Source organism: Petromyzon marinus, chromosome 41 (genome assembly GCF_048934315.1).
Source record: "Petromyzon marinus isolate PM22_M1 ecotype Great Lakes invasive population chromosome 41, UKy_Petmar_22M1.pri1.0, whole genome shotgun sequence".
Lineage (NCBI taxonomy): Eukaryota > Metazoa > Chordata > Hyperoartia > Petromyzontiformes > Petromyzontidae > Petromyzon > Petromyzon marinus.
In genome coordinates this window covers 8,155,012-8,179,908 of record NC_133707.1, presented here as the reverse complement: position 1 = coordinate 8,179,908, position 24,897 = coordinate 8,155,012, and the positions used below count along the sequence as shown (strand labels likewise).

At 41.9% G+C, this 24,897-nt stretch overlaps 1 protein-coding gene across 3 annotated transcripts in view; it reads left to right on the top strand.

Moving 5' to 3' along the window:
• Positions 1-24,897, top strand: part of NFKB1 (nuclear factor kappa B subunit 1) — a 55,998-nt gene that overhangs the window by 7,787 nt on the left and 23,314 nt on the right. For 2 of the 3 annotated variants that reach the window (XM_032969245.2, XM_076073347.1), the window contains exons 2-4: positions 11,506-11,538; positions 22,949-23,030; positions 24,433-24,473. In XM_032969245.2, coding sequence (XP_032825136.2) covers positions 11,512-11,538; positions 22,949-23,030; positions 24,433-24,473 — 150 coding nt within the window. In that variant the 5' untranslated portion in view covers positions 11,506-11,511. Of the gene's footprint in view, positions 1-582; positions 1,172-11,505; positions 11,539-22,948; positions 23,031-24,432; positions 24,474-24,897 lie in introns of those variants that run through there. The other variant, XM_032969244.2, reaches the window with a different exon arrangement.

Sequence of the window (24,897 nt, the reverse complement as noted above, 5' to 3'; positions counted from 1 at the left end):
GCAAAGTTGTGATTGTGTGTGTTTGTTCAAAATGTTTAGCGTACTTCCCGACATGCAACAAACTTGAAATTTGCCATGTGGGTACTTTCCAGACTGCACACCATGCAAACATTATAAAATGACACTTTTTTGCGGGGGGGGGGGGCTCAACAATGTATTTATTTTTATTGCACGGCAAGTGAGCTGTGACGGCAAATCTGTCACGTGACCCGCGCACGTGGAAGCGTAACGCATTGTAGTGTAGTGGTTAGCGCGCTGTGTGTGTGTCTGTGTGTGTCTGTGTGTGCGTGTCTGTGTGTGTCTGTGTTTGTGTGTCTGTGTGTGTCTGTCTGTGTGTGTCTGTGTGTGTCTGTCTGTGTGTGTCTGTGTGTCGACTCAGCCTCAAATGAGTACCTGGTGCGGTGCATACACATTGCCACTAGGGAGACAAAGGCGGTCTGGCGTGGTGCTGGCCACCCACCCCCTCATGTACCGATCCGGCCTTCATAGGTGCTCGCTAACAGCACTTGCCCCTACAGTCTGTTAAGGCTATACGGGGGATCTTTGATCTTTGTGTCTGTGTGTCAGTGTGCGTGTGCAAGCCTAACGCATTGTAGTGTAGCGGTTAACGCGCTGCGCTACGAACCCGGGGATTATTTCAACCGGTCCTGGGCATCTAGGTCGACTCAGCCTCAAACGAGTAACTGCTGTGGTGTGTGAACATCGCCACTGGGGAGACAAAGGCGGCCGCGCGTGGTGGATCCCAGCCCTGGGCGAAGCCGGGTAGTACAGCTAGTAACCTAACAAATGAACTGAACTATTTTAGGGGTCTTTGTTGCCTTTGTTGTTGTTTGCTCGTCTTCCCGGTGGAATCGGCAGCTCCCCACCGGCGCTCGTTGTTGGCACTTTGCTCCACCCATCGCTGCCATAGGCCAAGAGGAAAGGGGATTTCCGTCTCGCCTTCTGTCACTTCGTGCCGGGGAGGTGTGGTGCTGTTGCAAGTGGGCGGGAGCAATAAGCCGACGCATTTGCTACTTAAAGAGCTCCCCCTCGCCGCTTGGAGGGGGGTAGGGGGATGTAAACCGAGGAGGTTTTTGCACGGAAGACTGTGTGACCACCACCACAACCACCGTCATCATCATCATCCCTACAATAACGTGAAGGCGAAGGAGGCGGCCGCCACCCGCACCCCGTGAGTTACCTGTGCCTAGATGATGTTTGACGGCGCTGGCGTGAGTAGGCGAGAGGAGTGATAGAGAGGAGAGACCCAGTGAATCGTTAACATTGACGGTGGCGCTTCTCGCCCGTGTCCTTTGGCAGAGGGAGGACAACATTTTGTTGTGTGTAACACGTTTCTCGTTTAACGCGTCTGGTTCAATTAGCGTGAGTCGCGGTTCGCTCTGAAATGTGCGCGTTTTTAATATTTGTTGTAACGTTTAAATCGGTGATTTTTAACCGAACGTTTTAGTCGCGGGGGCGTTTATAAATAGATTAACATGTACACGATATTTACGGGGCTGGGTGTGTGTGTGTGTGCGGATGGGTCAACGCCGATGACGATTATCTGAACCGGTCCTGGACCTCAACCCCAAGGTCGACTCGGCCTCAAATGAGTAACTGGTTGCGGTGTGTAAACATCGCCACTGGGGAGACGAAGGCGGCCGGGAGTAGTGTTGGTCACCTACACCCCCTCGTGTGCTGAGCCGGCCTTCATAGGTTGCTACTCGCTAACAGCACTTGCCCCTACAGTCTGTTCGGATCAATCTGCTGTCGCCTGATGAAGCTGGTTGTAATTAGTGGCGAAACGTCGTACTCTGCTTGTAAATGTGTATTTACTCTCCCAACACACCGTGTGTGTGCTGTACTAGTAACGAATTGGCACGTTTTACGTGACAAACCTTACTGATTGGCTGTGTCGGGTGGTAGCAGGTTTAACGACACATTTATATTTTCGCGTTCTAACCCCCAAAAAAACCCCAGTATTATGAATCTCTTAAGTTGATTTGTGTTAAAACGTCAAACCTCTTGCAGGGTGACAACTATAGACTCACAGTGGCGTGTTCAAAGCAGGCATTTAAAAAAACAATGCTTTAATTAAAGTACTGTACAATAAGACGAATACTTAAATGTTATCCAATACTGCACTTAAGCGAGACGACCCTTACCTGGGTGTCAGAAATTGCAGAAGTGCTCTGCTTTGGAGGACTGTAATTCCTCGAAATTGGGGCTTTAATTGAGACGTTTGTCTACTTTAGTTTACATTTTATTGAATTAAACAAGTATGAAAAAAATAAGAATAGGTTTTACCCTTTCTGGTAATTAAAGAGGTGTTAAGATGGGCAAACACCAAATATAAACTTTTTTTGCGGGGAATACTTTGATACTGGCAAAAAAAAGGTTCCCCACTTTGTAAACAAAAGTAGAGAAGGAAGATTAGGGGAGGGGGTGGTGAAAGTCATCACAATCATTAGAGCGTCATGTCATGATAAACTAATGAACAGAGACATTCCACATAAATATGGAAGGGAGATGATAACGTAAGAGATATATGTGTCAAGTTTTCACCAGCTCATAGATGTAGAACTTATTCTCGCACCATACGTAGCCAACCGTGCTAGTCGGAGGTGTTAGCTTGTGCTGCCCTGCTTTATTAAAAAAACACACATTCAGACATGCTCTTTCCGTGGTGCACGGAGCCAAATCTGATCAATGGGATACAGTACATACCATTATTACACTCTTAGCCTGGGAACAAAGCATTGGCTTCGAGGATAGCCCCCTCCCTAGGCGTGTTTGTGGAGCTTACCTCTCGTTTTAGCTCTCAAATGCAACCACATAGATGTGATGTTCTGGAGTTTGCCCTATTGTGTATTTTTGGAACGGTGCATAAAGCTTTGCATTACTGTACCGTGCTAAATTCATACTTGGGGAGAGGGTGGGGGTAATGGCAAGTCTGATCATAGTGCGGCAAATCTGTCTGGTATGGGGGCATCCATTTAGTAGGTACGCAAAAAAATCTGTCAAGATTTGACCCCTCCTCCACGCATCTCTTTACGCACGAGGACTTTTTACACTTCTAGTCCCCACCTGCGTACGTACGCCTGACCCCCCCCCCCCCAAATCCTATAGAACGACCAATATTTAATCCACGCAGAAACGATCAAGGATTAATCATATTAACGTGTTGAAGCAAACAGATAGTTCACCGCCGACTGCATTAAATAATGAAGTTGCGTATCTTTAAAAAAAAGTTTGTCTAAGTGTCCGCTAGGTTCAAACGCCGGCCGAACTTTACACGCAGCTTTGTACAAACAGTTACTGTATATTCTTAGTTTTTTCGGTAAAGTCACGTTGAAGAGAAACAACAAAACAATAAAATATATATAAAACAATACAAAAATTCTCACGACGTTTCGACCATAACTCAAACGGTCATCTTCAGGTGTGTTGGTTTGCATAAATTTATTTTTAAACGGCGCATTTATTTATTTATAAAAACGTTAGCGCCACGCGCAGCGATTTGGCAGTTTGCCAAAACTGCCAAATGGATTCTATCTTAGCAATCATTGGAAAGATTTGATAAACCATTTCAGTTCTTAATTGATTGTTCACGCTTACAGTGGCTTTCAGACAGCATACATTATAAAACATTTCGTTTTCCCCCTCCTCTTTTCAGAATATAGATGGACTAGTCCTGGGTAAACTGCCAAATCGCTGCGCGTGGCGCTAACGTTTTTTTATAAATAAATAAATGCGCCGTTTAAAAATACATTTATGCAAACCAACACACCTGAAGATGACCGTTTGAGTTATGGTCGAAACGTCGTGCGAATTTTTTATTGTTTTATATATTTTATTGTTTTGTTGTTTCTCTTCAACGTGACTTTACCGAAAAAACTAAGAATATGAATTACTGCAGTCACGAAAGCTTTAAATCAAAAGTTACTGTATACTTGACCGTGTTATCCACTCTGACCGGTTATTCAAAAACACGTATATTATGATATTCAAACAATTAAAACTCGGTGAACTAGTCTCTATATAAAGTGGGTCGACTGAACATCTGCTGTAACAGTAGCCTGATGTACAGAGCAGTGTTAGTACTGAAGTCCGGGCAGTAGTAGCAGCAGCTAAAACCTTGAGCCCAGTGGCAGCCCGCAGTGAGGCCAGATTGCAGGATGTGTACCGGTCATCATCCATGGTGGGTCAGGCCAGGGAGGCCAGATTGCAGGATGTGTACAGGTCATCATCCATGGTGGGTCAGGCCAGTGAGGCCAGATTGCAGGATGTGTACCGGTCATCATCCATGGTGGGTCAGGCCAGATTGCAGGATGTGTACCGGTCATCATCCATGGTGGGTCAGGCCAGTGAGGTCAGATTGCAGGATGTGTACCGGTCATCATCCATGGTGGGTCAGGCCAGATTGCAGGATGTGTACCGGTCATCATCCATGGTGAGTCAGGCCAGTGAGGCCAGATTGCAGGATGTGTACCGGTCATCATCCATGGTGGGTCAGGTCGTCACGGTATGTCAGACTCGCTGCTGAGCTGCGTGATGGCGAGCAGTCAGGGGCACGGTGGCACACAAGTGACACCTCTCCCACAGTCCCACTTCTCCCGGTAGTACTTGTTGTCTCACAGCTGAATGAACTGAACTGTGGCTCATCTGAAGGCCAATTTAGACAGATTATTATCGAGGCTTCACCCCCCCCCCCCGTTTACTATGCGTAAATTGTCAATAGACCCCCCCCCCAAACGCAAGCGTACGCATTTGGGTGCTGAGGCTGGATGATTTAGATGGCGAACCAATACGGAATGCATGCGATTTGCGTATCGAATAACGAATAGGTGTATATACTATATATTCTGAGCATCGAGACATTTACAAAAAGCTGGTTTGTATGTTGAACCGAGTCTGCGTATCTGGTGCAACCTTAGATCTAATGTATACGTGTAAGCTTAGCCATCATTCAAAATGTGCATTGTGAAAAACGATGCAGATGCCAAATGTACTTTTGTGTGACATTAATAGCAGCTGTTATTGAAATTAACCCTGCAAGACAGTCCATTGTTTTAGCCCCATTAAGACGTGATGATTAGAATGCTTTTAGCGCACTGTGCCGATAAACTACCTATATGCCGATACTAAACTACCTGCTGATGCTGTGTCATTGTGTATATTATGGCAGGCGTTATCAGGAAACAGGGGAATCCCCAAAAATCCCCTCTTGTTCCTGAGCTCGCCTTAAGCTATGTACAGTCGTGTAATGCAATGCAGGAACACACCTCAAGCTTGAATAAATATATACACAGCCTGCATTGTATTTTTACATTTTTAACCACGGCAATAGCTTTAGATTGCATCGCATGTCTATGTAATTAGAGTAAATAATGTGTTCCTGTTATAAGTGTTATGTGCAGTGTTTATGCATCGCTATGGCTGTATGCTTGAAGTAAAACAGGTAGTGGAGTATCAGTGCATTCGTCATGTTGCTGTTTTAGACGAGAAGTTATATGACGGTATTTCAACTTTCAAAATGAGTACAGAGGACTATGACAGAGTACACGTAAAGTGTATAAATCCAATTAAACATGTCCAAAACTAAAGGTCAAAATGAATAGTGGCTACAGTTGGAATTATCCTGGTCTCTCTCACTTCTAGAAAACGTCTGCAATGTGGCATGCCGATGGCAGTACAGCGAATTATTTTGCGACCCCTATCTGTACTCACATTTTAGCGTTGAGCCCTCTTATACATGGGGTTATTTGGGCCACTTTGTTTCCTCCGACATGATATATTTTTTAAAAATCCAAATGCAGGGCCAACCTGAATAAAAACTTGAGACACAGTGGAGCTGACCTCGATGAACATATTATGGCATTTACTATAATTATAAAAAAAATAAAGGATAATTGACAGTCGTACAAATGTTTGAGACGCATCGCAATAGGGTAACAGTACTTAAGAGTGTGGATGATTATCTGTTAACACTTTTGGTCAGTTTTGAGAAATAAATTTGAGATGAGCGCGAAATTCACTTTGTTGGTCAACACCATTTTGACAAATTACTGCTCAGCACATTACAGTATTTGAGTTTCCATGTTCGTCATTCATCGCTGGGGGCCCCCTTAAGAGTTGATGGGGGGCAAGTTATTGGAGGGGGACAAACATAGCAAATTGCCCTGACCAACAGGAACCCCACAAAGAAATGTAAACTATTAAACTAATTTTATTTTACCACGTAATGACCACTGAGCTAAACAGCTCTTTTTCATAAGCGACCTGACCACACATGATAGCTCACCGAGTGTCTTATCACGTGGAAATGTATAGCATTTAAATATTCTTAAAACGCCTGATTCTAAATGTGGAGGGAGAAATCGGAGGACCCGGAGAAAAATCCACTCGACCATGGGGAGAGAGAGAGACACGCAAACTCCAAATATACAGCAGCAGGCATCAGGGTCGAACCCACGAACTCCTGCATACCAGGCAAGGGAGTTAACACCTTGCCATTTATAGTATTGATGCTGCTATGAGGGGTTTGCCATCCTACCCAAAGGTGGTGGTACTGTAGCAACAGCAAGGGATAGCCATGAGGAAGGCAGGAAGGATATTTTTTTTCCTCTCACAGGAAATGGAGGTTGTGAAGTTTGCCAAATGCATCCTCACGTAGTCCAATTCGCATGTACAACACGATGTTTGGCCTCTTCTACAGCAAATAAAGCGTAGTTTACAAAAAAAATAGTCCAGTGTGTCTATGTGTGTTTGTGTACTACATGCTTTGCACAGTACTTGAGTTTAGATAAGTTTTAACAATGAGATATTTGAACTAGTTCACACGCCTTCACTTGACATTGATTTGACTTTTTTCACGTATCATGCGTGAGTGCTCAACGTTGGCTACTCCAGTTGCCTGTTTTATCATGAGATACAGGCATAGGTACATACTGAATGACATGACTGTTTTGTCGTCGTTCAACCTTGTCACCTATCCTGCTTGGGAGTTATGACCTTGTGTACGAGGCACGGCACAATCTGCTTCAAACATTCCTTTACCACCATGCACACAGTAAGTCGAAGTCAATTATGTAATAATTCTAAACACAAACGCAGGTAGCTTAATGCTATTAAAAGAGGCTCGCTGAAAGGCGTTAACAGTTTAGAGTGTAAACCCTCAGTCTAAAATGAATACAACACTTCAGTAGAGTAATATAGCATAGGGACACATTCTTAAGGTCACTTGGGTAGAGTTTTAAAACACGAGGTTTTATTTGTAAAGGCGCCACGGTGGAAAGATGTTAACTACTTTGCCTGGTATACAGGAGGTCGTGGGTTTGATTCCTAACGCCTGTATATTCGGAGTTTGGTGGTGTGGATTTTCTCCAGGGCCTCCGGAATCTTCCATCCACATTGAGAATCAACACGCGTTTTTGGGTATTTGGTTGCTATCAATTTCCACAGAATCCACTTTGTTGAGCTATCATTTGTGGTGAGGTCGCTTCTGAAAAAGAGCTATATAGCTAAGTGGGCCTTACCTGGTTAAAATAAAAAATAGTTTATAGTAAAACCAGTTAAACAGTGTCCTGTTTTTACGTGCGTTTAAATAGAAATAATGTTCTTGTCAACCTAAAGGTAAAGTAACTCCAGCATAATCATCCCCAAACCTACACAAAAAAAGTGGACGGGGTTTAATTGGTGTCGCCCCCCCGTCTCTCTTTCTGTGCCTCCCAAAAAAATCAAACTTGGCAAACCATATATCCCTCGCTATACGATTCACCATCTCAAGTCGCAATGCCATGTTTAACATGGCAGTGGCTTTCTTCAGTTGTTGGCTATCAACATAACACGTTCATGTCAAAATGTCATCTTAATGCTGGAAACTGTGAGATCAGCCGATTGGGGAAAGTACTGCATTTAAAAAAAAGGTTTAATATTTGTTTCCGACGGTGCATTTCTTAATGCGTTTATTTTGAGTGCGATGCACGCTCGATTCGCATCACGGCTTCGTCTTTAGGTGCTTCCCCGACCATTGCCGAGTGACGCACACGGCCGAAATGCCATTTGAGAAGGGGTCCGCACCCAATTTTGCGTAAAATGTGAACCCGTTGTGTTACTGTACAGTTGTCCTGCAGTAGAAGTCAGCAAGTAACATCGTCACGTATCTGATGCGCCGAGCACTGAGCTCGACACCGAGGATAAGAAAGGTTTCTTGGATTTGTGAACGTCTCTAGAAAGTGATAAGATTTTTGGCTCAAACCTGCGCCTGGGTGAGTCTGTGTAGGGGAGTGCACAACTACTACTGCACTGTGGCCAAGGGCAAGCACGTGACGTTTGGATACGTGGTGACTTGCACGAACTTTTTTCACACAACTTGAATCCAGTCACTATCATCAGCAGCAGTGAACAGCCACAGAAATATACTGGATGAAGGACTATTATCGTATGCTAGCATTGCACGCAAGTCTGTTACAGCTGCAATGAATCAAACTCGCACACGTGTTTCATTAATAACTCCGTCTCCTGCTTGGGTTGTTCCTTAAAGTGAATGCTCGTGCTTTTTTGTTGCTTTAGCTTTGTGGTCAACTTTATTTGAATTCCGTTGCAGCTTCACATCATATCCTCGGCACTAAGCCTCTGCTGCTTTGCTTCAGAGTGATTGTGAAACATTGCAAGCTTGGTTATTGTCTATTTGGTGGGTTGTACGTGCGCATTGACAAGTTTTAGCATTATCAAGAAGCAAATTTAATATGTATAGTATACATAAACTAATTAAACTTTTCCAAATAGATGTAAGGTCAACGTTCCGCTGACTCGGCATTCCTTTTAAAATGGCCTTCAAACTTACGTAATAAAAAGCACCGTGAATGTTGATAAACGACTGTACAATACAATTATTGACCAACAAGGCATGTACGCATTGGACGTACTATTTTATTACATGAACCTTATTTTATTACATCCGCATTCCTTAAAAAAAAAACGAAAATAAAAACGTGACTGTGTAAACCCGAGAGAGTGTTGTGCCCGACAATATTAAGTAAGCTCTTAACCTTCCGCGTAAAAACCAAAGTTGGCACCTCTCCAAGAACTTTAAAAGCCCAACTCTTATCGTCATCGATCTGAAAGTTGTTTTTTGTTCGTCGACGGACCAGTAAACAACTTGAAAGAAAGGTACTTTCCGAGGAGGAGCGCCCCTGCTACTAAGGGGAACTACGCAAAAATAATTCACGTTCGGTCCGTAACACAATATTGTAAGTCGACAAGAGTTTAGATTTTAAAGATATTAAGACGCCAGCGTAGTACACATGTTGTGACACTAAAGCAGACTGGCAGAGCCAGGCATGGCACGTCACAACCGGTACAATAAGCAGGGCGGCACTTTCGTTTAGTAGCCCCAATAATAATTCACACTCATTATTTGAGCTATTAACGCAGCCAACCACCCATTTAAACACAATGTAATTATATTTTATTGCAATTCGGTTACTTTTACCCTTTCCTGACTTAATATAAGACGCATTTCCCCTGCCCCCCCCTCCCCTCCGTTTTTTAAATCATAAATTAGGGGTGATTTTTATTTGATTTAAAGCTTTCGTGACTGCAGGGATTCATATTCTTGGTTCTTTCGGTAAAGTCACCGAGAGAACCAAGAATATAATAGGGGTGATTTGGTATCGTCCAGTCGGGTTGTGTGTGTGTACGCGTGTGCGTTTGTGACCGCATTTGTAAAACTGTGATTCTGTTGACATTGGACACAAGTTTGGAGTGCATCTTGCATTCTTTAGTGCCTTATAATGCGGAGAACACGGCAGGTATTATTGTTTTGTACGTTCTGCACGTGTGCCCAGTTAAATCAGTACTGCACCTCCTAAGATGGTAAGTGACGTGTTTTTGTTGTTGCAGAAACCCCTAATTTCCATTCACCACCGCGTTCATGTATAGCATGCACGTATGTATGTTGAACTTCTTTCGCACCGTACATAGCCCAATCGTGTCAATCGGAGGTGTAGGGGAAGGACAAATAACTAAATACGAAAAGCAGTTTTAAAGAAATGAGTTTTCAATGTAGACTATTTAAAGTGCATAAATCCAGTGGCTTACTTATGGGAAGGAAGAGCGTTCCAGACGGCCGCATCATCAACATCATCATCACCACCACCACGTACATGTGCATCAAACTCAACACAAAAAGCAGTTCTAAATATATGAGTTTTCAATCTAGCAGCTCTGTGATCGCAACAACAATCTCGTTTTAATGCCGAGCAGGGCACACACGCACGTCATGTAAATCCACTTTTCTACTGTATATTGCACAAAAAATCTATGCTTCGTTGTAAGTACAAAAACGAGCAGCACATATCCAGCCTAACGAGTAAACATCAGAAACCTGCTCCACCGGTTCTGTCAGTTTGAAGGGGCAACTTTTTACAATATTCATCGCAACTTTTCGGATCATGAACAAACGCCAAAATGGATTTTGTCATGCCTGGAGTTGAATAACGCCATTAATAATGACAAACACACGCTCTCCTCTCCCATGGCCGTACAATATTTTTTGACATGTGCCCTTAGCGTTCACCACCTAGGTTTTCTTGCGTCTGCAGAGGTTAAGTGCGTCTCTATACGGCGAGCCCGCAGTGTCAATGTCCAGTCCAGCTTGTGTACACCAGTGACATGTATCACGTGTGCACGAGTCACTGACACTGAGACGGGCAGGCGTCACGTTACTGACGGGTGCAGCACACAGTGTTTCCACAGTCCCGTGCACACTGCACAATAAGACTCGAAAACACCCCCCAAAAGAAAAAGCCTAATCCCCTCGACAAGTACGGTAGTGTCCTCACAATCACGTGGTCGAAATAAGGGATATAGTGTGCATTTTACTTAAACATATCAGGTCTATAGACTTTGTGGCGGTTATTGACGGCGAACACAGTATCATCAAACTGATGGAATAAAGAGGAAGACTAGAGAAAGGTGCGTTTAGAGTTCTGAATGTCATAATGAAAGCAGCGTGTACTACTGTAATGTGGCTTAAAAGGGAGATATTGAATCGGTGCATATTACCGGCTGTTGATATATGGATCAGCCACATGATGATTGACTTAGAAAAATGGAACAAAAGACAAATAGTGTGTAAAGAAGTATGGTGAGGTACATGAATTCTGTTTTAGTTTTGTTGTCCTTCGCTTAGGACGGTTGGCTACGTACGGTGCGAAAGAAGTTAAACATACAGTACATACATTTTAATTTAAAGTTTTCGTGACTGCAGGTATTCATATTCTTGGTTCTTTCGGTAAAGTCACGTAGAAGGGAAACAAAATAATAATAAAAAATAAAAATGTATTGTTTCCCTTCTACGTGACTTTACCGAAAGAACCAAGAATAAGACAGTACATACATAAACTTGGTGAAGTCTGGTCCAACATACCGTGCGACCACCACAGTGGATTAACAAATTGCTGTTTTTTTTTATTTCACATGTATTAACGTACAACGTATATGTGTTGTTTTGTTTTGCAGGTTACAATGGGAGACGATCTGTATCATTTAGACGTGAGTAATTTCCCATCATATTTCCAGTAACTGCATCACCAAAGCTCATTGTGTCGTTTACATAATTTGTTTTGTTGAAATCGTGACTGATTGTGGGTCATTGTCACGTGGTCAGCACCTCTGTGTTTCAACGGCAGGGTGCAAATTTGTTCCCTGGCTTTTTCGATTCGTTTTCTGCTTCATATGGTAACCCGCAATAGACTCACGGTTTGTTGAACAGGGAAAATGAGTTTGCAGATGTATATAATCCTAAATGTTGCTAGTGAAGTTTTTGTCTCAGCAAAGGGGGGGGGGGGGGAAGTATGTGATCACAGAACTTGTTTATTGCCATGCTCATAATTGATCGTGGGGCCTCATTTTAAATTGGCTCACCTCAATTTAACTTTTTCCACTTGTGAAGTTGGAAAGGCTCAAAAGTGATTCCCCGGCTCAACCGGCGAGCATTGAGGCTCACGTCTGCCTCACAGCCCCGAGTCACTCGTGGATAATTCTGAGTCTCTTCTAGAGGGCAACTACCGTACACCATAGTACAATGGGAGCGTATTATCAAGCAATACACTGTTTAATTGTATGCCTGTATACAGGTGACCATACATCGATGGTGATTTTGCACATACGTGCATAACATACGTACATAACATACGTACATAATGTGCATACATAATGTACATACATTTAGTATTTTGATTTACTGCGAATAACCCAACCAATAATAAGATATCCAGTGTAATTTATATGAATATACATTAACCCCCCCCCCCTCTCTAGTCTTCGCACCTGATTGGCTCACAAATGACGACATCACATTTATCCCTCTATTTAAGACCTAAACAGGAGTTCTCCACAATTCTGGCTATCGCCTGATGAGGCTGGTTATAATTACCGGCAAAAGGTCGTACTCCAATTGTAAATGTTATGGGTTTACTCTCCAACACACCGGTGTGCTGAACTAGTAATTAATTGGCATATTATGTTTACGTGTCAACCCTTACTTATTGGCTGTGTTGGGTGGTGAAAGGTGTAACGACACATTTATATTTATGCGATCTAACCCAAAAAACTCAATGATGGATAGCATTGGTCGCGAAAGTCTACTTGTTAAACTAATCACAGTTAACATAAAGTGGCACTCACTTTATTGACCCTGGAGGGATGATGGGCCGACTCAACTACCATCAAGAATTAGACATTCGCGACATCTTGATTGCAAGCTCTACCACTCAGCCACCCTTTCTTAGCCCACTATAAAATAAACATTTTCATGTATGTACTGTATGTTGAACGTAGGCAACCATGCTAATGATACATTTCGTACATTATTATTTGTGTTATACCTTACGTTTTTATGTTAACATCAATATATTCATGATAGTAATGCTTATAATGATTAAACTGCAGTGGAAATAATTAGTTGGCTTTTATGGATTTCCTACGTAACCACCAATGTTAAACAGGTTAACCACTTTATGGGGGGTTTTTAAGTGAAAAATATTCCCAGGAATAAATGGCAAATGTAGAAACTTGTGAAAACCCCTCCAGCTTCCAACTCGGAAATATAACTTGCATGCACCCTTGGTTAGCCAATAAGCTGACATGCATTTATTTCACAAAGCAGTTCCTGCATCATTACCGTTTAATAAGCCCTTTAGCAACTACAACAGTTTAAAATATTAAACAGATAATTGACATTTCGTAGACTCTACTTGGTCATAATGCATGAACACTCTCTTTTTCCCCTCGCTTTATGGAGTGTTATTTCACAATTATAGTCATTTGGAATTCAGTGGGATCATTGTTAATAACGGTCAAGTATGAACGTTTTTAATTATTCTGTCATTATAGCAGAGGTGCCAAAGTCATGTCCACAACATCACGTGGCAGATCTTGCATCTCACAGTCTCGTTGCATGTGCACCCATTAAAATAGCTTGCCCTTTTTCTTGGATCTTTCGGTAAAGTCACGTTTTATCGAAATAACCAAAGACATGACTTTACCGAAAGAACCAAGAAGATGAATCCCTGCAGTCACGAAAGCTTTAAATCGAAATTTAAGCATCCCCTTTGTGCCAGATCTTCTTAATTCTCTCCAATACCATTCAGGACAATCTGAAAAAAACACGTTATTATTTTTAACCTTCTGACTTTCGAACGTTCAGTCATAACTTACGAACCGAACCGCGGAACTATTTTTTTCGGCAGAGCGATCCTCCGCGAGATGTAATGAGTCCCAGCGTCCCACGTGATGCACAACGACAGTGAACTGTTTGACTCAAGGTTATTGAAAATAAAACTGATTTGCTTGCTTTCATGTTACTTTATTTTATGTTTTATTCACTACATAGCCAACCGTGCTAATACAGTATTCACGACATTATTACATGCAAATGTACAATATTTCTTCTTATTTATGCGTTTAACAATGCTTCCATTTTTTGTTAAACCATAAACACATTTTATAACACTGACCGTACTCACAATTAAATACCGAGTTCCGAGATACGAACAAATGGACTTGTGAATGGGTCTCAGCAACGTAACGTGTTCGTAAGTCAAGGACTGCCTTCGTGTGAAATCTGCACAGGTCTAATACAATTTTTAATAATTCAAGATATGGTCACTTTTAATTCTATACCGGTAATAACTCTCAAACGTGCTTTCTGGTTGCTACCCTGTGTTGATTTCGTCACGATGTCCGAAGTTTTGCTCCACATGTCGGCGAGCTGCTTCAGGGACTGAATAAACTAAAAACTATTTTCATTTTACCAGGTAAGGCCCACTGAGCTGTTTTCAGAAGTGACCTGGCCACAAATGATATCTCAGTGAAGAGGCTTATCATGTGGAAAATTATAGCAGCCACAGACTCTAAATGCACGTTGATTCTAAATGTGGAGAAAAAAACCGGAGGACCCGGAGAAAAATCCACACGACCATGGGGAGAACATGGAAACTCTAAATATATTGGCATCAGGGTTGGGATCGAACCCATGACCTGTTTACCAGGCGAGGTAGTTAACATCTTGAAACACACTAAACAACCACACTGCAGGTCACAACACACACACCAAACCACCACACTGTGCCCTCCTCTCTAATGCTTTGTGCAAAACACTTGGGGCGAAAAGTACAAACATAAAGAACTACTATTAATTTACAAAATTGGAAAAATTCTCAGGGGACGTGGCAGGTGATGATCCGGGGCTCGTGGGCAACCATGTCCTTCGCCAGACCTTCCAATACTGCACATTCTCGACGGCAGTGGTTAACTGTACCGCCTGCTTCCAAACAGGCCACATTCAGGTCCCGGTCTTGGGGCTTGATGAGGCTGTCTTGCACTTGGTAGATGGGGAGGAATGGCTGCTGCCTTCAAGATCGGGATTGAACCTATGACCTCCTGTATACCAGGCGAGGTTAGTTAATATCTCGCCACCATGGCAAGATGTTAATTGAGCAATTCGCATTCTCCCTCGCGTTGTTGGCTGCTACTGGTGTCTGATGCTGTAAGTTGGCCGATGTAATGGCAATGGCCAGGAATGTACGTTTTGCGATGAATCAGTTGTGACACACATACACGAGCACACGAGCTAATCATTGAAGAGACGGTGTCGTGACAAGTGTGGCCGATGCTATTGTTAGTCTTGAGAACATTGCAGTTGGTCAGTTTCCACGTTGCTCTGCACACCAAAAGAAATGAGAAAAAAATCCCTAAATAATCACGCACTTTATTTTCAATTACGTAGGAGGCAATCCCGCCGTCCATAATGACGCACGGGCGGTGTGTGCGTGACTGAGCCCCAGCCCTCGCGCACATATTTAAACGTACGATAAGGGAGCGGGGAATTTTTTTGGCCCGCTGCTTCCTGGCCATTTGCAAGAGAAGTGCAGTTGGAGTGCAATGCGTTGCAAGTCACATCGGTGAAGCCGTATCGATCGTACGGAGAGGAATGCCAATACACGGTGACATTCGGCTGTAGTGCTCAGCTCTTGGGTAAGGGAGCGAACCTCAACGAATTTGTATTACCGTTGTATTACTGTACTCTGGTTTAAAAGTAACATGTGCCGATTACGAGCTCTTTTATATAGCGATTCATTGAAATGCTGTTATGTATTTTCATTTTGCCTTGTTTCTTCCATCTATTTTCGTACATCAGCATATCATTTTCATAATGTGTAAACACAGAATTATGATGTGCGCACTTTTTGTACGTAATTTCTTTTTTTTAAATCATGTACTGTTTACAACGCGGATTCTGTCAAAGTTGTGAACGTTATCGCACCGGCCTTGCAATGCAGAGGTCGCTGGTTGTATCTCCCGGCACGGCAATTGAAACAGCGGTGCAAGTTCATTAAAATTGCCGCATCAGCCCCACTCAGCACCATCAATGGATGCGTCACATGTAGTCGATCGGCAGGTCCAAGCCATCTGGTCAACGTGGAGGAGTAGATCAAAATGCCCTCTACAGGTGCTGTCTGGAGAAGTGGTTTTCAACCGAGGGTACGTGGACCCCAGGGGGTACGTGGCAATGTTCCAGGGGGTATGTGAGGTGATTTATAGATGTGTGAAATTATATCATACATGAGAGTCATATGAAGAATAATCGTGCATGAATCTGCCAACATAAAATAACTACGATAACATTTAAATCCTTATGGTAACCTTTAACGATATAAAATACTCTTTGGTTCTTTCGATCGAAACGTCGTGATCTATTATATTTTCTACCTACGTGACTTTACCGAAAGAACCAAAGTGTATGGATTCCTACAGGCACGAAAGCTTCAAATCAAGATTGATATAAAATACCTTTTCTAAACTCAATTGGTCGTAAACAATGTGGTTTTCAAGAGTAACCAGCGAGCACGAACAAATGACGTCACGCACGCAGAGCATCCGTTGAATTTTTTTTTTATTCGCTTGCAGTTACCGGGTAGTTTAGGATAACCTCACAAAATGGACAATTAGTTGAAATACCGATGTTCATTATTCATACATTTATTTCTCAGACCCACGTTGGGTCTAGCAAAGGGGCTACTCTGTTGTTGCCAACAAATGTTGAGAGAACCACTGCGAGTGTAGAGCCCCATCATAGTGGGAGGGCCTTCTGCGAGCAGTGCTGTGACCAAGCGATTACAGGGCTGCGCCTTTGCCTCCAGAGTTTTGTATATTTAATTGTCGCTGACGTGCACGAGTTGTATAGATTCCTTGAATTGATAGCGGAATGTAAAGTTGGCATTAATTTGGTTTGTGATTATTTTTTTTTAAACAGCAGAATGCGAGGTGCAATGGCTATTACGAAAGTTTGGCGATTATTGAGACTGTTAGGGATTGTGATAGTCTTACACATAGTTACATTGTGAAAACTTAAAGGTTATTTAAGGCCATGCATTGCTAGGTTAATAGACTGTTTTATACATTTATACAGCACACCATTCTGCAGAGCATTTGAAAGATTTGAAACTGATTGCTGTCATCCTAGAGTTGCCTGTATTTTCAAAGAGTAACATTTTTGTGTAAAAATGTAAAACTTAATGCCCAATATGTAATCTTGTAAATTTGCACCTAGGCTTGTGTCTTGGGGCTGTCTTACACGAGCACTTTTGAAGTCGCATTGAGCTGTCCATTATAGTAATGTACTCTAGTGACTTTGTTATAGGCATGGTATTAAAATTTTGTCTACTGACACAGATAACCAGATATTATTGCTGTTCGTGATGGTGTGTCTGACGGTAACATTTTAAAGTATTTATTGTTCAAAATCCTCACCAAGCTTTAAACTCGTGTCGTTGTAAATTGTTCCCAGCGTAGGTAACACTTTACAAGCGCAATGTTTCATTGCTTTACAATTGCAACTTTATTTAGAGAATTGGTGCCATTCACTCTTCAGGTATATTTTGCAGTCTACTATAAGGGGCAGAAGGGCTTCAATAAGAACCCTGCAAGTGACTAGAGGACGCGTCATTATGAAATATATTTACCATCATACAAGTTGGATGGGTCCCAATCGTTGGTCGTAAAAATTGCCCCCGCAATTGCCCTGAGCCTTGCTCAAAGTGTCTCGTTTGAATTTGTAGACTCGCGTTGAATTTGATCGGATCTAAACTTCACACGACGTCTTATCGGCCAGGCAGAGTTTTATAAAGAGAGCTGTGAGGATATATTTTTTATTTTTGTTGTAACGTTCTTACCCGCCCCTACTGGACATCTGTGAAAAAGAGCTTTATAGCTCATTGGATTCCTCCTGTAGTAGAAATAGTATGATTATGAATAACTCCACGAACACGAAACAAACCATAAGCTTTGCATACAAAATATTCAATAATTGTATCCTGCAGAAAGAAAATGTTTTTTGTTTGATAAGCAACCAGTTGTTTCTTGTAGGAAGTGGGGCGTGGATTTTTTGTAAGCACTGGGGGACGTTCATACTGGCCGCGTCCGGGATTTGCATAGTGCTTTAGTGGGAATTGTGGTCAAACTGCACATGTGCAATAAGCGTATCCTGTTTCGTCACTCATTTCCGTGACACCGCCTCTGGAAAGCCCCTTGTTTGAAATAGCTGGCAGGCAGGGAGGTGGCCTCTGTCGTTACTTCACCTGCAGCTCATAAAAGCACTGATTGACGACCGTTAGAGCAGTTGGTGACTTAGTAACACAACGTTGTATCGTTTTAATCCTTGTCTCGTCGCCCCTGTGTGAATTGTTAATCTGTGGATTTCATTTAGTTATTGTCAACAGTCGAGTCGACTGATGGGAGTCGACGATGCAAGGCCATTCTTAGTTATGAAAAAGTGTCGTGAGCGGTGTGCATTTCCCCCCCCCCACCACCAGTATTATTAGCCAAAAATGGATCATTTGCAGTCTTCCGCAGTGCATTCCGGCGTTTCCAGCAGCGTGAATACATTGTGACGACGTTATTTCAGTCTGCTTCTTCGTTCGGATGACAGAGTTAATTCAGTCTCGTCACGTACCGTCACACTTTGGCATTCGGTCAAAGTCAACGTCACGTTTGATGGTTTTCGTCCGCTCATAGTCATCGTTTATTTGAAATAAAAAAAGCCCACTCTATTTAATTGATAATTAACACCGAAACTCTGAGCCAGTTCTCAAGCTCTTCCTTATCGTGTGGTGCTTCCCCTTACATTTTGGGTTTGCGCTTCGCGGTTAGGGGATGATTTCACAATGAATAACGTCTCGCATGTGTATGCGGGGCAAGTTTTCAGATGCTTTGGGGGTTCTTACCCTCCGCTGACCTCCCCGTAATGGCTAATCCAAATTCACGTTGAATGTGGAGTGTCTGGCCTGCCTGTGACCATATGACACGGGAAAAAATGTGGGCTGAATTTTGCGCTTATTTTTTCGCAGATTTTAGTATTGGGTGTGTTTTTTACTTATCAGTTTGGTTTACAAAATGCTAATTAGACTAATTTAAAACTTCATTTTGTGCACACTTAAAAAAACGCCCCATGTTAAATTGTTGACCTTTGTTGATAATTTAAAAGTATAAATGTGTGTACATATATCACAGTCCTGTGTTAATCCCCTCCTCCATGCCTTTTTTGCTCATGGAGAGTTTGACCATACTTCACCACGCTGGTCAATGTGGGTTGGTGAAGGGTTAACATTTGTATATGATACTATACAATTTCACTTTGACCATATACATTTACATATCTTTTACAAGAGAGGCTTGCTGAGTAATCACCATCATTGTACAATAGCCATGGTATTGAAATAATTCAGCCGAATGTAGAACTGTGGTCATGGCTACCCAAAAGGTGCTTTACTAAAACAATATATTGCGTGGTTGGGTTCCAAAAATAGCAGGAAAAAAAGGCCCGCGCACATTCACAATGGAAACGTTCATCCAGTTGGGTGTATTTTATGGCACTGTACTCGCAGCTCCTCGGTATGAAAGCTGCGATTGTGACAGCTTTCCACGCACGTCGATGCAATCAAGTCCTGGATACGAACTTTATTGATGCATTCGTCCTTTGATAGCTAGTTTTTTTTTAATTAAACAAACACTGCGTTCACTCACAAATTGCGTTTTTTTCTTTTATAAAGAACTAAATAAATGGTATGTTTAATTTAGATGTAAAGCTTTCGTGACTGCAGGGATTTATATTCTTGGTTCTTTCGGTAAAGTCACGTGGTGCTAACGTTAAAAAACGCCACTTTTTTCAAATTATCTTGCTGTGGTTTTCACACCTGATGATGATTGCTTGTGTTGCAGTAGAAACGTCGTGAGAATTTTATTGTTTTATATTTTTATTTTATGGTTTCCCTTCTACGTGACTTTACCGAAAGAACCAAGAATATAAATGGTATGTTTATTTCGTTTGTTTCTGGAACTGGCTCATCTTTCTCACTATATCGTGGCCAGTTTTGAGATATTGCATATAAGGTTGTTCTGTAATAATGTAGGCACTGATGAGGGGTTGACAGGTATGGATTTTCAATCACACAGCTTCTAAAGTAAAAGATAACTTTCAGCTTGCGTGCGAGTTTTTAGGCGGCCTTACGTGGTTGGATCCGGGAAGTGAAAGTGGTTTTTTTTGCCGATTATCTGTCAAAACCGGTTCCCGTCAAATGCCCTACCACCCAGCCCATTTCATGTAAATATGCTTGGCTGTTTGGCTAGTAGGGGCTTTCCAAAAACTCCCGCTGCAACCCCTACTGTGAATGGAATGTGCCAAATACATTTACGCAGCCACCGTGCACTGTATTGGAGAGTCATATAGAATGTTACATTGCAGGGGAACTCCTCTTAACGAGCACATTTTTTCACAACTAATCGCTTAATAACGGGCCTCCATAGAGCCCAGTGTATAGTAGTGTAGAGTAGTGTATTTTATAATGTAGTGTATAGTAGTGTAAAGTAGAACCCCTCTTAACGAGCACCCCTGTTCACGACTAATCGCATAATGACAAGCCTCCATAGAGCCCAGTGTATAGTAGTGTAGTTTATAATGTATTGTATAGTAGTGGAGTATATAGTAGTGTAATGTCTCGTAGTGTAGAACCCCTCTGAAACGAGCACCCCTGTTAACGATTAATTGTTCAACGACGGGACTCCATAGACTCCATAGAGCCCAATGTGTTAGACCATTCCCCTGTTAATTATTAGCTGTTCTTGGTACATTAAACATTAATTAATGCATTGATTAACCATGTTTATTTTAAGAGTACTGTATCTGTAATGTTAGTTTCTTTATGTATTAACTAGCTTGTTTGCCCGTCCTAGGATGGAAGCTGTAATATTTACGAAAAAATGTAGCAGAGTATAATTGTATCTTGTGTAAATTTAATGGCCGTGAATCTTGCACAAAAGTATGTCATCAAACACTTCACTGCATTTCACTGTAGGACTATTAATGGCAGTGAATCTGGCACAAAACGAAGTCATCAAACACTTCACTGCATTTCACTGTAGCACTGTATTAATGGCAGTGATTGTTGCACGAAACTATGCCATAAAACACCTCACTTGATGTCACTGTAGCACTGTATATAACTGACCTTCAATTTGTTCAAATTCACTGCTCTGATACTTTATTCTCTTCTGCTTTTGGTCGCTGGGGTTGAAATTGGAATTCGATACAATATCTGGAAAATCACCGAGAAGTGTCTATTTTACCGTAATGTAGAAGCATAAATTACACCTACCTTTTGTCTGAAGTGCTGAAGAAATAAAGACACCAAATCCACTTTGTTGTTGCGTAGAATTATTTATTAGATTCACTTTCAATAAAGAAGCGTCAAACTTAAAGCGAATTTGCGAAAAACATTATTTCCGCGTGAGTGTAAAAAATCCACCCGCTCATGAATATTAATGACGGGGGGGGGGTGGGGCATGTGGAGTGACGTCACACGCGTTACACACAGACATTCTTGGCTCCTAGTAATATCCATTGTTTAAATACGATAAAGTACGCTCTTGGGTGAAAAAGGATAATTTTGGATATCAGAACGAATTCAGGCTTTAACGTGTATTCCCTATACTCGCTTAACGACAAATCACTTAACGACCGGTTTCATGGAACCAACTACCGTCGTTAAGAGGGGTTCAGCTGTATTTAATTGGTAATACATGCAATTCGTACCAATTCAAATATTAAATCTGCAAAAGGTGGTAGTGTGTGGTCTATGTGCACAACCAATTGGATCGCTTTAATTACATGTTAAAGTCACGAATACGTGTGGAATCCTGGATTAACAAGTGTCATAATTAGTCCATTGCAAGTTACATGTATGAACGTCTCTCTGATTAAGACAACATGTGGTGGGTAATGTTGATTATTGGGTTAGTGGTACAGTGGCCCTTGCAATTGCTTATTTCAGGACAAAAGCGCCTTATGGATGTCATGAAAGCTCTTGGCATTTTTTTGTGTGCTCGCTGAAATAAAAAAAAATGGAAATAACCACATAGCTTGAATAGGGAAAATTTACTTTCAAATGTACACAGTACAAATAGATGCAAATTTAATCAGGCTATATATTTATTTATACTGGAGGAATGTGATGATCTATGAAGCTATTTTTTTCACATATGTCCAGGAGAGGCGGGTAAGAACCTGACAACAAACAATACAAAAACAATATTCTTGGTTCTTTCGGTAAAGTCACGTAGAATGGAAATAAAAGGCGTATTTACCGCAGACTCGGGAGATCCTGACATCTCGTATAGGTGCATGGCTCTGGGGTGTGTTCTTGCAACAACGCGTGCAATCTAATGGTACGGGTTGTTCCGTAACTGCCAAAGCCAAGCTTAACATTACAGCTGTGGCGATTCACCCACCTCTTTGTGGACGATTTCATTGATTTCCCCGATTCATAGATGGTAGCTCAAGATGTTTCGGAGGTCATTAAGTCCCTATGCCCAAAGTCATAAGTTCAGCTGTAACAGCTCACCAAAGGTGGTGGCATTGTGCTTAGGGAAGGGGAACTACCGAAAAGCACCGTGAAGTTCGATGCAGTCGTTGAAAGAATGGGTTGTGTGGCTGGTGGGACCCATATCGTCCCCAGGGTAAAGAGTTAACAATTATTTTAAACGGTGCCTACGAGAAACTATGGCCATCGCAGAATACCCTGCAAAATATTATTTTTTCCACTTAGCTTATTTACCAGTTCAGTTCAGTTTTCAGGTCAGTTTATTTTGGTATAGCCCTGTGAGCCATCCGGCTCTTGAATCGGGTGCAACCACAACAAACAAAAAAACAAAAACACGAATAAGAAAAACATCTTTAAGTGACTGTGTGTGACTGTGCAAATGGAAAATCCGTGGAAAAAAAAAGCAAAAACCCGTTGATGTAACATTGCTGAATCGTTGTCGTCTCTTGAATGTGGGTTCAAGGTGTGGGTGGGGGAGGGGCAATGGGTGTTCATTCGAATCTGTCTCGATCGTTTTTTTTTCGCAGACAAACTTGGAAATGCTGGAGCAGTATAACACCGTGGACATTCATGCGTTCCAAAACGAATTCGAGGTTCCGCAGCCCGTCGGTAAGGTTTGCGGCGGGGGCAGAGGGTTGCTGACACTTGTAACCATTTCAGTTGACTTTGCATTCACTTCAGAGGCAGGGCTCTGCAAATAAACAAAAAAATATCTCCACCCTTTTTTGGTCCAGCCTGTTTGGTGCAACCTAGCTTGCAACAGAATGAATATTGTTTGGTTCTTTCGGTAAAGTCACGTTTCTAGAAAAATAATAAAATGAACAAATTTTTTTAATGAAAAACAAAAATACCACTAATGTAGACTGTCGCCTGGTTCTAAATCGAAGTGTACTGGCAGTCTATGATGTAAACTGTAGCCTGGTTATTAAGTTTGGTGAGTGTACTGGCAGTCTATAATGTAGACTGTAGCAATGGTTATTAAGCAATGTAGACTGTAGCAATGGTACTGGCAGTATAGACTGCCAGTACACTCACCCAGCTTAATAACCATTGCTAATGTCTACATTACAGACTGCCAGTACACTCCGATTTAGAACCAGGCCAGTCTACATTAGTGGTTTTTTTATTAATTTTATTTTATTACTTTTATTCGCTTTACCGAAAGAACCAAAGAATATGAATTCCTGCAGTCACGAAGGTTTTAAGTCAAAATTGCAATGGAATGTTCACACACGCGGCAGTGTACACCTCCAGGCATTAGTGGAGGGTGCCTACGACAACAACCTATTGCCCCATTCTCTTAACTTAGAGTGATGGACATGTTGTGAAATACTTATGAAATGGTGCCTATCCCTTTTCAGTTTATGGATGGTAGCAACACACCACACCGTGATAGACAATGGCCTATGATGATAAGTAGTACTGCAGTAGAAATAAAATGCTTGTATGAGAGGTAATCTCCCGTCGACCGTGTACATGTCAATTAACACCTTTGGCACTCTCGTAAACGGAAATGGTCACATGTCAAGGTATTATCCAGATTAAATATTTTAGTTAATACATTAAAATCGAGATGTATAGCATGAATTGATGGTTTGTATTCAACAACACATGAAATACAGAAGATTCGTGTTGCATACAACCACATTTGCCAATGTGATTTGTAACTTGGTGTGGTCTGGAACTGTGGTTGTTTTGCTGCCTTGCCCAAGCTTGCATTTCCTGTTGAAAAATCGGCAGGATTTGATACACTTTTGCAATTTGTACTTAGGTACGTTATTTTTACGCATTACGTTTTTGTGACTTCCTTACCTTTCCTATACCTTGGAATCCTATCGGTTTGTATATTACCGTTGTCATTTTCTGACCCACCCCAACTGAACATCTGTGAAAAAAAAGAGCTTAATAGCTCATCGTGTTCCTCCAGGAAATAAAGATTCTGAAATACTTTGGTTGGGAAAATGGACTGTATGTGTATAAAAAACAAAATGTACCTTATTGTGCATTTCAGTGACTGGACCTTACCTGCAAATAACAGAGGAGCCTAAACAGGTACATTGGTGCGCTTCTGGAAAGCCCCTAAACGCGAGAAGACGCCACGTGGTCCCAACCCGCAGTAGCCCAACCCCCCACTCACATGGCAGCAGTCCAACGGAAAGTCCCGGGATTTCAGCAGTCGTTTTATCACACCGTGTGTATATATAGAGAGAAGAAGATGTTCTGGCCACTTTTGTTGACTTAAGTTTGCTCTCTTGGGGTCATGGTTTTCAGCGCAATCAGATGTGCGGTTAACATCTACATAGTGATCCATATTAAAGGTATTTATTTTTGGGTGTTTGATCGCGTGAATATTCATGTGTCGTGAATATTTATGTGTCGTGAAATTGATCTCCGTCGTAAATTTATCAGCGGTTAATATTGCATAAATAACGGAGATATACAGTTGAATAAAATGTGTGATTGCACAATAAGTCAT